This window comes from Rattus norvegicus, chromosome 17 (genome assembly GCF_021556685.1).
Source record: "Rattus norvegicus strain SHRSP/BbbUtx chromosome 17, alternate assembly SHRSP_T2T, whole genome shotgun sequence".
Lineage (NCBI taxonomy): Eukaryota > Metazoa > Chordata > Mammalia > Rodentia > Muridae > Rattus > Rattus norvegicus.
Window position 1 is genome coordinate 37441486 of NC_141550.1, and position 14229 is coordinate 37455714.

The 14229-nt window shown below is 43.0% G+C and overlaps 1 protein-coding gene across 1 annotated transcript; it reads left to right on the forward strand.

The window, feature by feature from the left end:
* The first annotated feature begins 11516 nt into the window (after positions 1-11516).
* Positions 11517-14193, forward strand: LOC148000132 (uncharacterized). Its single transcript, XM_087591768.1, has 3 exons — positions 11517-11592; positions 12203-13306; positions 13940-14193. The coding sequence occupies exons 1-3, from the start codon at positions 11517-11519 to the stop codon at positions 14191-14193; spliced, it is 1434 nt and encodes a 477-aa protein (XP_087447894.1).
* Positions 14194-14229: the final 36 nt, after the last annotated feature.

Sequence of the window (14229 nt, forward strand, 5' to 3'; positions counted from 1 at the left end):
TTTTAACAGATAGGTGGTATTCTATTGTGTAGATGTACCACATTTTCTGTATCTATCCCTCTGTTGAAGGACATCAGGGTTCTTTCTAGCTTCTGACTATTATAAATAAGACTGCTATGATCATGAACATAGTGGAACATGTGTCCTTGTTATATGTTAGAGCATTTTTTTGGGTATATGCCCAGGAGATATATAGCTGGGTCCTTAGGTAGTAATGTGTCCAATTTTCTGAGGAACCTCCAGACTCATTCCCAGAGTGGTTGTACCAGGTTGAAATCTTACCAAAAGGAGTGTTCCTTTTTCTCCCCATCCTTGTCATCATCTGTTGTCTCCTGAGTATTTGATCTTAGACATTCTAACTTCTGCGAAGTTGAATCTCAGGCTTGTTCTGATTTGGATTTGCCTGATGACTAAGGACATTGAACATTTCTTTAGGCAATTCTCAGCCATTCAATATTTCTCAGCTGAGAATTCTTTGTTTAGCTCTCTTATTTGATTTCCGTAATCTAAATTCTTGAGTGTTTTTTATATATTAGATACTAGCCCTCTATTGGATATAGTGTTTGTAAAAATCTTTTCCCAATTAGTTGTTTGCCATTTTGTTCTAATGACAGTGTCCTTTGCCTTACAGAAACTTTGCAATTTCACAACATCCCATTTGTAGAGTCTTGATCTTAGAGCTCCCTCATAAAATAAGGGGGAGTAGGGATGGGATAGGGGGTTATTGATGGAAAGTCATAAAAGGGGATAACATTTAAAATATAAATAAAATATCCAGTAAAAAATATTGTATTTTAATGTCCAAATCAAAAAAGCCTATTCATCTTTTATTCATTTATTTTATTTATTAAATTAGGTTGGACCAAACAAATATATTACAAACAATAGATAGCATTCTAACAAACAACATTAAACCTTACTTCAATGAAGTCACATTTATTTTACAGAAAAGTAATGAAAATCAACTTATTATAATGAATATGTAAAACTCCTTAACTGGTACATGTATCCTAATCAGAATTATAAAATTTTTATTGTCTCATAACATTCAGATTGTACTTAAGATATAATATTAACAACGAAAGCACAGCCACTATAATATAATTGCTCTCTGACTCCACAGCCTCAAGAGGATTTAGAGAGAAGGAGGCAAGGACTGAACATAATAAAGATATACCGAATTCATGTGTAAGATTTCCAAAAACTTGACTTTTAAAAAGTAAAAATTTTTTAGGATGTAAATATCAGTTAGAGATGATCTCTTCAAGATGTGCCATAAGTCCAACTATAACTTTGCTTTGCAAATGCATGATCATAGATAAACTCTACATGTTTTGATTTTGCTTTGTCTAACAAGAATTTTGTTGCACTGTGGAATTATTTTTAAAAAAATTACATACTTCATATGATGTGTGTATTAAAAGCATTGGAGCCTTAAGATTGACAATTTCTTGTGAAGTCTACCATGAAAGTCTGATGAAGGAACAAGTGTCTGTCATTCTGGTTCACATTGTTGGATAAACACTTGGAAACCAAGCTGAACACCTTTTATAGCTAGGCAGGGTGCATAGGATCCTATTCATCCCTAAGACTCCCTGATGTTTGGCTGTGGGTCTCTGCATCTTTTTCTATCAGCTGCTGGATGAAGTTTCTCAAGAGACATTTATGAAAGGCTCCTGTCTGCAACAATAGAAGAATATCATTGAGGATGGCCAGAATTAGCTCTCTTCCAATTATGAAGGGGTCAAATTGGGCAAATCTTTGGTTGGGCATTCCTTCAATCACTGTTCCATCATTACTTCTATGCATGTTGTATGCAGTACTTTTTTGGGGATGTCAACACTTTTGTGGGTGGGGTGATGTGCCCTTCCAAATACCCCCACCTGGCTACAGGAGGTGGCTAATTCAGTCTCCATAACCTGAACTGCTAGGAGTCTCAGCTAGGGTGACTCCCACAAATTCCTAAGAGCCTCTCCTGTCTCAGGCCTCCTGCTAGCAGGAGAGAAGCACCCTACTGATTTTCTTTCTCTTTCCCAGCCTTTGATTGTCTCCCCTTACCCAACACCTGATTGTCATTTCTACCTCTCATCACCTTTCCAAACAATTTCCTCTATCCACCCACCTCTAAAGACTATTTTGTTTGCCATTCAGAGTGAGACTCACACATCCACATTTGTTTCTTCCTTATTATCCAGTTTTGTTTTGTTTTGTTTTGTTGTTTTTTGATCTGTAGGTTGTATCCAGGTTATCCTGCTGTTTATGGCTATTACCCTATTAAGTGATTCCATACAAGAAATATTTTGGTGTAAGCATTAATTCACACAGGATGATATTCTCAAGTTCCATCCATTTGCCTGCAAAATTCAGGCTGCCTTTGTTTTTAATAGCAGACTATTATTCCATTGCATTAATGCACTGTATTGTCTTTACATTTTTCAGTTGAGAAACATCTACGTTGTTTCTAGTAACTAGCTATTATTAACAAAGCTGCTATGAACTTATATTGAGCAAATGGTCCTGTTGAATTCATATATGTTAGGTGTATGCACAGGAGTTTTACAGCTGCATCTTGTGTTAAATATTACTTCAATATTCCTAGTTACAGCCACATTGATTTCCAAGGTGGTGATATATGTTTCCACATCCATTATTAATGGAGAGGTGTTCCCCTTGCTTTACATCCTTACCAGTATGTGCTGTCCCTTGAGATTTTGACCTCACCTATTTTGAAGTGTGAAAGATGGAATCTATGATTGTATTGATTTGCATATCTGTGATAACATTGAACATTTTTAAGTCCTTCTTGGTCATTAGATATTCCTCTGCTTAGAATTCTCTGTTTAGCTCTTTATTCCATTTTAAATTAGAATTATTTGATTTGTAAATTTCTCATTCCTTAAGTCCTTTATATATTTTACATTTTAGTTCTCTGTCACAGGAAGGGTTGGTGAAGATATGTTTCCATTCAGTAGGCTAACATTCTGCCATATTGATGGTGTCTTTAGCCTTGAAAAAGGTTTTTAGTTCCATGAGTCCCATTTATTATTGACCTAATTAGTGCCTAAGTCAAAGACATTTGGTTCAGAGAGTTGTCTATTGTAAAATTGTGTTCAATGCTGTTCCCCTATTTTCTTTCTATTACATTTGCTTTTATGATTATGCCTTTGATCCCCTTGGATTAACTTTTGTGAGTTAAATATGATTTCTTCAAATGTTTTACTTACTGACTTCTTACTAGACCAGTATTATTGGTTAAAGATGTTTTCTATTTTTAATTTTATACTGTATGGTTTTCGAAAATCAAGTGTCCATGCATGTGTGGGTTTAGTTCTGTGACTTTGATTATATTTCTTTGATCAACTTGTCTGATTTTCTGGCAATATCATGTGGTTTGAAATACTGTTGCTCTGTAATACAGCTTGCAATCAGAAATCGTGATACCTCTAGAAGTTCACTTATTTTGCAGGATTGTTTTAGTTATCCTGTGATTTTAGTTTTTCCATATAAAATTTAGAATTGGTTTTTCCTTTATCTTTTTTTTACTTAATGTAAATAAAGCCTATTCTATTTTTCACTGATTAATTTTATTGGATTTTTTATTTACATTACATATGTTATTCCCTTTCCCAGTTTCCTGTCCAAAAGCACCCTATCTCTTCCCATTCCTTTTCTACAAGGGTGTTCCCCTCCCATCCACCCTCCCTTCACACCCCCTCCAAAATTCCCCTATACTAGGGCTCCAACCTTTCGAGGACCAAGGGCTTTTCCTTCCTTTGGTGCCCAACAAGGCCATCCTCAGCAACATATGCAGTTGGAGCCATGGGTCAGTCCATGCATAGTCTTTGGGTAGTGGTTTAGTTCCTGTGAACTCTGGTTGGTTGGGACTGTTGTTCTTATAGGACTGCAAGCCCTTTCAGCTCTTTCAATCTTTTCTCTAATTCCTCTAACAGGGGTCCCATTCGCAGTCCAATGATTTGCTCTTAGCATTCGCCTCTGTATTTGAAATGCTTTGGCTGTATGTCTAGGAGACATCTATATCTTATTCCTGTCAGCCTGCCCTTCTTGACTTCATCAGGTTTTTCTAGATTTGGTGGCTCTGTGTGTGTGTGTGTGTGTGTGTGTGTGTGTGTGTGTGTGTGTGTGTGTGTGTGTGTATGCCACATGTGGATCAGGATCTGAATGACTGTTCCTTCAATCTCTGCTCCAAACTTTGTCTCACTATCCCTACCTATGAATATTTTTGTTCCCACTTTTAAAAAGGAGTGAAGCATCAGCACTTTGAATGTCCTTCTTCTTGATCTTCATGTAGTCTGTGGATTATATCTTTGGTGATTCAAGCTTTTTGGCTAATATCCACTTATCAGTGAGGGCATACCATGTTTTTTTTTTCTGTGATTGAGTTACCTCACTCAGGATGATATGTAATAATTGATCCATTTGCTTATAAACTTCACGAAGTTATTGTTTCTGATATGCTAGTAGTACTCCATTGTGTATATGTATCATATTTTCTGTATCCATTCCTCTGTTGAAGATCATCTGGATTTTTTCCAACTTCTGGCTACTATAAATAAGGTTGCTATGAACATAGTGGAGCTTGTGTCCTTGTTGTAGTTAGAGCATCTTTTGGGTATATACCTAGGAGCGGTATAACTGGGTCCTTAGGTAGTACAATGTCAAATTTTCTGAAAACCTCCAGACTGATTTCCAGAGAGGTTGTACCAGTTTGCAATTCCACCAACAATCGAGGAGTGTTCTTTCTCTGCATCCTCGTCAGCATTTGCTGTCACCTGAGTTTTTTATCTTAACCATTCTGATTTTTGTGAGGTAGAATCTCAGGGTTGATTTGATTTGCATTTCCCTGATGACTAAGGATAGTGTACATTTATTTACATACTTCTCAGTGATTTGATATTCCTCACCTGAGAATTCATTGTTTAGCTCTGTACCCCATTTTTAATAGGATTATTTGGCTCTCTAGAGTCTGACTTCTTGAATTCTTTTTATATTTTGTATATTAGCCCTCTATCAGATGTAGGATTAGTAAAGATCTTTTCCAAATCTGTTGGTTGTCACGTTGTCCTAATGAAAGTGTCCTTTACCTTACAGAATCTTTGCAGTTTTATGAGGTTCCGTTCTGTGATTCTTGATCTTAGAGCATCAGGCATTGATGTTCGGTTCAGGAAATTTTCCCCAGTGCCCATTTGTTTGAGGCTCTTCCTCATTTTCTCTTCTATTAGTTTGAGTGTACCTGGTTTGATGTGGATATCCTTGATCTACTTGTACTTAAGCTTGTACAGGGTGGTAAGAATGGATCCATTTGCATTCTTCTACATGCTGATCTCGAGTTGAACTAGCACCATTGTTGAAAATGCTATCTATTTTTCATTGGATGGTTTTAGCTACTTTGTCCAAAATCAAGTGACCATAAATCTGTGGGTCTTCATGCTGGGTCTTCAATTCTATTCCACTGATCTACTTGTCTGTCCCTGTACCACTACCATACAGTTTTTATCACTATTGCTCTGCAATACTGCTTGAAGTCACGGGTGGTGATTTTGTTTCTAATGCTTAAATTCAATCAGGAATCTGTGTGTAGTCACTGAAGATGCTTGTCCCAATTGGTTTTTGATCAATCCTGTAAGATGTTCCTGACCAAATGGCTGAGCATGGGGTAGGATAAGTATTGTGACACAGAAAAGATGCAGCAAGGAATGAAACATCACTATGACTTATGGTAAAAGTAGAGGAAGCAGGAAAGGGTAGAGATAAAGCCAACAAATCTGTGAGATTTCAGATAATTGACCAGTAGCCACTTCTGTCATTGGGCTTGAGGTAGCAGTGGAAATTTCAAGAATGCCCAGACTTTGTGGGAGCAAAGGCCTTTAAAAAATGAGTGTGCACATGGAACTCAAGGAGGATGACCAAAATGCAGATGCTTTACTCCTTCTTTAAAAGGGGAACAAGAATACCCTTGAGAGGGAATAGGGAGGCAAAGTTTAGAACAGAGACTAAAGGAATGCCCATTCAGAGCCTGCCCCACATGTGGCCCATAAACATACAGCCACCAAACTAGATAAGATGGATGAAGCAAAGAAGTGCAGGCCAACAGGAACCGGATGTAGATCTCTCCTGAGAGACACAGCCAGAATATATCAAATACATAGGTGAATACCATCATTAAACCACTGAAATGAGAATGGGACCACCGTTGAAGGAATCTGAGAAAGGACTGAAAGAGCTTGAAGGGGCTTGAGACCCCATAGGAACAACAATGCCAACCAACCAGAGCTTCCAGGGACTAAGCCACTACCCAAAGACAAAAATGGACTGACCCTGGGCTCCAACCTCATAGGTAGCAATGAATAGCCTAGTAAGAGCACCAGTGGAAGGGGAAGCCCTTGGTTCTGCCAAGACTGAACCCCCAGTGAATGTGATTGCTGCAGGGAGGGCAGTAATGGGGGGAGGATGGGGAGGGGAACACCCAGAGAGAAGGGGAGGGGGAAGGGTTAGGGGGATTTTGGCCCAGAAACCGGGAAGGGGAATAACAATTGAAATGTAAATAAGAAATACTCAAATTAATAAAGATGAAAGAAAAATAAGTGTGTGTGTGTGTGTGTGTGTGTGTGTGTGTGTGTGTGTGTGTGTGTTATTTGTGGATACAAAGATAACTCCTGTCGGGTATGCACTTGAGATCTCCTGAGATCCACAGAAATGCAGAAAATTCTATATAAGTTATATTTACCTAATTTTTCAAATAAACTTTTTTTTTGCATTCATGCATTCTCTATGATCTTTGGAATACATTATTTTGAGTTTTTCAGTGTAGATATTTTCCAGGAATAAACTCCTAGCATTTGCTGAGTTTCATATAATAGACCTCCAACATCATTTAGAAAAAGTCTCATATTATTTAGTTTGTTCAGATATATTTTTTTTGAATTTCAAAACTGTTTTAGCAGTTGTATCACTAAAGAAAAAGTCTCTTTTAATTTGCTACATACATATGCTTTTATCACATTGAGGATGTAAATTGTGGACATGTTAATTGTTAGCCGTATCCTTTTGCTGAAACATAAAATTGAGGATAAGACCAAAACTGATCATTGTCAAAAATCTTAACAGTGTTTTACAGAGCAGGGAAAGTGGATAAAGTCAAGCTTCCAGGGTACTCTATCATCAGTAATTCTAGGCAAATTTTGCTCTTTACGAATAATGGCAACACATTCTGCTTACACTGGACACTGGGATTATAAAAGTGATGTTGTCAGATACACAGGGAATGCCCACAGGTGTGTAGGATGGGGTAACATGGGGTGTCTATTCAACTGTGTGGGCATTTTGCACCCCCCACTGTGTAATAACAGGACTCAGAGAAAATCATTTACCCATACACACCTCTTTCATCAGGACAATTTGAGGACAGTTTCAAAGGCACAATCTGCAGACAGGGTTATTGTTAAACTCAATTTTGAAGACATACACCAAAAGGGTTTGATGAAATGACAAATGCATAGGATTTTTTATACTTAGGTAGAAAATTCAGCCTATGGGATCATTTTGATGATAGATTTGCTTCATAGTGAGTGTTAGTAAACAAAAGTGAGATATCCTGCATGTCAGGCATAAAAATAAAGCAAAGATATGAACTGTTGTTGTTGTCAATTAGTGTTCAGACTGAAACTAGGAGATACTCAGTTAAATAATTATAAACCTTTGAAGCACCTGGGAATATGAGAATCATTATGAAATCTTAAGATATGAAACCATCTATAGAGTACTCAGAATTAACCTAAGTACCAGGTGTCTGTAATATCCAACAAACATTGAGGGAATAACAAAAAATGAGGAGATTTGTCTTCTTCTCTCAACTACAGAGCAAGGCAAATACAATTATTCATCTAAATTTTCACACTATAGATCCTATTTTCACCACATTAGCTTAAGTGGAACAATTCATATAGCCAAGACACATTGCTATTCCCCACCCTCCAGGTGATATGTCTTGAAACCTCAGATAAGTGAATCATCCCGTTTTAGTGGCAGCTGTTTTATTTAGTAAGGACACTTGCTTCTCCTGGTAATAAACCTTAGGTTATGGAAGAATATTGCCTCTATTCTGAGTGTTACATTGACGATGGCTGCAGGAAGATTTCTTTCCATGATCTATTTGACCATGTTGTCATCCTGTTTGAATACATCCATGTTTACTTGCTTCAAAACTGTATAGCAATTTGTAAGTACATTTCTCACACCCATGTTCTCAAATGAGAAATGCCAGAGTTTATTAAATAGTAGATTTGGATTATGTAGAAATAGTTACTCTCCTCTTAATGGCTATTTGTTTTCTGGTCATGGTTACAGGACATCACGAAGAGAAAAATGAGAAAGATTTCAGTATAACAGGTGCATCTAGAGAATGTGTCTCTATTTTCAATAGTATTTGCTCATTTTTGTTCTTTTACTCATGAGTTCTCTCACTCCTTCCTTCTGTCTTGATACATTTAATCAGCAAATTCTTTGAAATTGTCCATCAATTTTGTAAGTACCTCACAACATACTAGCTTCTTTAAAAGGGAGACTTCATGTCAATCATAATACAACACCACCATATAGTTCAGTAAACAACATAGTGTAGATTATACTTACTGTTGGTTGATTCATTTCCAATTCTTCCTTCACAATCTTTAAACTTCCTAATATTGTAATGTTCCACTAAACTTTCAAAAAGTAGAGCTTGAGGTTAGGGATAGTGATTACTCCAGCCACTCTCTTATTTTTAAGATCTGTTTTTGATATTCTATTTTTTGGGTTTTTTTTATTTGTTTGTTTGTTTGTTTGTTTGTTTGTTTTGCCGTTCAAGATGAATTTGAGAATTGCTCTTTACATATCTTTTAAGAACTGTGTCAGGCAGACACCACCTGGGCCTGATCAACATTTCTCTGCACCCAAATCCCATGGGAGGGGGAGCTAGGCAGCACAGGCCCTCCTGGTTGCCGCCCTCATGGAGAGCTCAAAAGCAACCTCCCATGAGCAAACTCGAGTCTCAGGACCACAGGTAAGACCAACTTTTCTGCTCCAAGCGACCTGTCTGGTTGTCTCAGGACACACAGAGGCAAAATCCCTCTGGGACCTGACACTTCCAGTTTTTAGCTGGAGCCCCAACCTCGCTGGTTCCAGCCCAGAGCTCATTGCCCCCAAACCCCTTGGGAGAGAGAGCTCACCGCCCGGACAGGTGGGCACTCCTGAGACTGCAGAGCCGGAGAGACTACCAATACTGCCCACCCCTGCCCACATCCCTGGCCAAAGAGGAAACTGTATAGGGCCTCTAGGAACCAGAAGATAAGGGCACTGGAGTGGCAGGTACCCCGTAGTCCAGACACTGCCCAGACCAGAAGTGACACAGTCAACAGTTCTCTGCACCAAAATCCCTTGGGAGGGAAGATTAAAACTTCAGAGGGGCAGACATGCCTGGGAAGCCAGAAAAGACTACACTCGGCCCACATTTGTGAATCCAGAGGAAAACATCTAATGCCATCTGGGACCCTGTTGCACAAGGGCTCCTGGTGAAAGACCCACCCCATGAGTCTTAACTCAGAGCTGCAACAGGCTTGAACGAGCCCAGGCATGCCCAGATACCTAGGGCCCAGTCACCATTAAAACTAACAGACCATAAAAGGAAAGGAATACAGAACAGACTAGGAGTACCAGATCTGGCAGGAAGGGATAAGCCCCTAGCCCCTGACATTCAGGACGTCCCAGCCCGCATGTACTCTTTTACCATGTTACAACCTCATTCGAATATGATGCAAACCTGCCAATGTGTGTAGCTATACCTTATTACCTCATCATGTGAAATAACCAATCATATGTGAACATGTCTATATGCCTCGTTTAAATCCACCAATCCCCGTAACTATGCATCTGCTTCTGTATGCCCGCTTCTGCTTCCCCAAACCCTATAAAAGCCCCATGCTGGAGCTGCTGGGCGCGCAAGTCCTCCGAAGAGACTGTGTGCCCGCAGGTACCTGTGTTTTCCAATAAACCCTCTTGCTGATTGCATCCGAGTGGCCTCGGCTCGGTCATTGGGCACTTGGGGGTCTCCTCCTGAGGGAAAGGTCCTCTCCGAGGTCTTTCATTTTGGGGGCTCGCCCAGGACCTGGAGATCCTCCGCCCAGAGATCACCGACCACCCAACGGGAGGTAAGCCGGCCGGCATCTGTTGTGTCTTGCCCTGTCTTGTCTTGTCTTGTCCTGTGCGAGTGTTCAGTTCGTCTCAGTTTTGGACTCAGATCTGGGTTTTAGTCAGAGGAGAAGGCCCAGGGCCTTCGATGTCTCAGGGTTCAGGACCCTCAGCGACTCCATTTGGGCGGGTCAGAGAAGGAGCTGACGAGCTCGGACGTCTCCCCCCTCAGCCCTGGAAGACGTTCCAAGGGTGTCTGGAGCCGGTTCTTTGGGGGTCAGCCCGTATCAGAGGGATACGTGGTTTTGGTTGGAGGAGAGGGTCCAGGACCCTTGGCACCTCCATCTGACTCTTTGTTTTGGGTTTTACGTCGAAGCCGCGCGGCGCGTCTGTCTGTTATTTGTCTGATCGTTGGATTTGTCTGTCTAATTTGTGCCCTAATTTTCTTTGAAGCTACCATGGGACAATCACTAACAACCCCCTTGAGTCTCACTCTAGACCATTGGAAGTACGTCCGAGACTGAGCATGTGATCAGTCTGTCGAGATCAAGAAAGGAAAATGGCAGACCCTCTGCACATCCAAGTGGCCCACTTACGCTGTGGGATGGCCGGTGAATGGCACTTTTAACAAGACCACTATTTTGCAGGTTAAGGACCTGATTTTCCGCCAGAAGCCGTACGGACACCCTGACCAGGTGCCCTACATTGTCACCTGGGAGAGCTTGGCGTTTAGCCCTCCTCCTTGGGCAGAACCCTTTGTGGACCCGAATTGGCTTCCTGTTTCTCCTAAACCTGTTTCCCGGAGCCCACCTGACCCTTTGGTTGCTTCTTCCTCTCTCTATCCTGCTCTAAGGAAGAGTCTCCCAAAGTCCCTCCCCCGAAACCTGTCCTCCCAGAGGACCCAAATTCCCCCCTTATAGATCTCCTGTTGAAAGAACCTCCTCCGTATCCTGTACCTACAGCCCCGCCCAGAGAAGAGGAAGTGGAGCCGCCTGCTCGACCACGACACGAGGCGGCCCCTTCCCCTGTGGCTGGAAGACTGCGGGGATGATGCAAGGTGGCGCCAGACTCCACCTCCCAGGCCTTTCCGCTTAGACAAGGGGCTGGCGGCCAGATGCAATCCTGGCCGTTCTCAGCGGCCGACATATATAACTGGAAACAACACAACCCCCCCTTTTCTAAGGATCCGGTGGCTCTCACCGACCTGATAGAATCTGTCTTGCTTACCCATCAGCCCACTTGGGATGATATCCAGCAACTTTTACAGTCCCTCCTGACCTCTGAGGAGAAGCAGAGAGTGCTCTTAGAGGCCAGGAAACATGTTTTGGGGGACAATGGACGCCCCACCTTGCTCCCAGAAGAGATCCATGACGCATTCGAGACCTGGTTGGGATTTCACCACGGCTGAAGGTAGGAGACACCTACGCCTTTATTGCCAGTTGCTCCTAGCGGGTCTCCGAGGGGCGGCACGACACCCCACCAATTTGGCTCAGGTGAAACAAGTGGTACAAGAAGCTGGGAGACTCCCTCAGCCTTCCTAGAGAGACTTAAGGAAGCTTATCGCATGTATACCCCTTATGATCCAGATGATCCAGGACAAATGACAAATGTCCCCATGTCCTTCATCTGGCAGGCAGCACCAGATATCAGGGCCAAGCTACAGAGACTAGAAAATTTGCAAGGGTATACATTGCAGGATTTACTTAAGGAGGCAGAAAGAATTTATAACAAGAGAGAGACACAAGAAGAAAAGGAAGATCGAGTACGTAGAGGAAAGGATGAGAGAGACCGTAAAAGAAGCAGAGAGTTGAGTCAAATCTTGGCCGCCATAGTTCAGGGTTAAGAGAAAAGGGGAGAGAGGGTGGGAGTTCGAAAGGGGCCAAAGCTAGATAAGGATCAATGTGCTTATTGCAAAGAAAGAGGACACTGGGCCAGAGATTGCCCTAAGAAACCCAGCAGGCTCCGAAGCCCCTGCCCACAGACCTCCCTCTTGGCCCTAGATGAAGATTAGGGAGGTCAGGGCCAGGAGCCCCCCCTGAGCCCAGGATAACTCTTGAAGTTGGGGGGCAGCCAGTCACCTTTCTGGTGGACACAGGAGCCCAGCACTCAGTCCTCACCCAGGCCCCTGGACAACTCAGCTACCGGACGGCCTGGGTACAAGGAGCCACTGGCAGCAAGAGATACCGTTGGACTACAGATCGATGGGTTCAGCTGGCTACTGGTAAGGTGACCCATTCCTTCTTACATGTTCCGGACTGCCCATACCCTCTGCTGGGCCGTGACTTGCTTACCAAATTAAAAGCTCAGATCCATTTTGAAGAAGGAGGGACCCAAGTAACCAGGCCCCGCGGTACTCCTCTTCAGATTTTAACCCTTCAGTTAGAAGATGAATATAGATTATATGAACCAGAACAGGACAAGCCAAAATCTCTAGAAATAGACTCTTGGGTCACGAAATTCCCACTGGCCTGGGCGGAGACTGGCGGGATGGGGTTGGCGCTCCAACAGCCTCCCCTAATTATCCAGTTAAAGGCCACTGCGACTCCTGTCTCCATTAAACAGTACCCCATGTCATGGGAAGCCTATCAGGGCATAAAGCCACATATCAGGAGGCTCTTAGACCAAGGCATCCTAGTCCCTTGCTGGTCACCCTGGAATACGCCTCTGCTACCTGTTAAGAAGCCCGGCACTGGAGACTATAGGCCAGTACAAGATTTGAGAGAGGTCAACAAAAGAGTAGAAGATATTCATCCAACTGTCCCAAACCCTTATAACCTACTCAGCACCCTGCCTCCCACCCATACTTGGTATACGGTCTTAGATCTGAAGGATGCTTTCCTCTGCCTCCGGCTAAGCCCAGAAAGCCAGCCCTTATTTGCTTTTGAGTGGAAAGACTCTGAAATGGGGCTTTCGGGACAGTTGACTTGGACAAGGTTACCACAGGGTTTCAAAAACAGCCCAACGCTCTTTGATGAGGCCTTACAACGGGACTTGGCTGACTTTCGAGTCCAGCACCCCAGTCTTATACTACTTCAGTTTGTTGATGACCTTCTTCTAGGGGCCACTTCTGAGACAGCATGCCACCAGGGAACAGAATCCCTCTTGCAGACTTTGGGGCGATTGGGCTATCGAGCTTCTGCCAGAAAGGCTCAAATTTGCCAGACCCAGGTTACTTATTTAGTCTATCAACTAAGGGACGGACAGCGATGGCTGACTTGGGCTAGGAAACAAACTGTGGCCAACATCCCAGCCCCAAGAAATAGGCGACAGCTACGGGAATTCCTAGGAATGGACAGATTCTGCCGCCTCTGGATTACTGGGTTTGCCGAGATGGCAGCCCCCTTGTACCTTCTCACTAAACAGGGGGTGCTCTTCCAGTGGGGGGCAGAACAACAGGAGGCATTTGATAACATTAAACGGGCCTTGCTGTCCTCCCGTGCCTTGGGTCTCCCAGACATCACCAAGCCCTTTGAACTATTTGTGGATGAGAAGCAAGGGTATGCTAAGGGGGTCTTAACACAAAGACTTGGACCCTGGAAGCGCCCGGTAGCCTACCTGTCTAAGAAATTAGACCCTGTGGCCTCTGGTTGGCCACCATGCCTGAGAATGGTGGCAGCCATTGCCGTCCTAACTAAAGGCGCTGGGAAGTTGACCTTGGGGCAGCCACTCACCATCCTGGCACCCCATGCAGTGGAGGCTTTGATAAAACAGCCCCCTGACCGCTGGCTCTCTAATTCCCGCATGACCCACTACCAAGCCTTGCTACTGGGTGCGGAACGGATCCAGTTTGGGCCTGTGGTTGCTCTCAACCCAGTCACTCTGCTTCCTTTGCCAGAGGAGGCAGAACAGCACGACTGTCTGCAGATCCTTGCAGAAGTACATGGAACCAGACCAGACCTATCGGACCGACCTCTCCAGGATGCTGACCATACGTGGTACACCGATGGTAGCAGCTACTTGGTGAATGGGGAACGGAAGCTGGAGCTGCGGTCACTACGGAGGACAAAGTGATCTGGGCAAGCGCCTTGCCTGTTGGTACCTCCGCAC

Coding starts and splice junctions, on each gene's coding strand:
- LOC148000132 (XM_087591768.1), top strand. CDS start 11,517: ATGGACGCCCCACCTTGCTCCCAGAAGAGATCCATGACGCATTCGAGA. Junction 11,593..12,202: donor GGATTTCACCACGGCTGAAG/GTAGGAGACACC, acceptor TAGGGAGGTCAG/GGCCAGGAGCCCCCCCTGAG. Junction 13,307..13,939: donor GCAGACTTTGGGGCGATTGG/GCTATCGAGCTT, acceptor CCCACTACCAAG/CCTTGCTACTGGGTGCGGAA.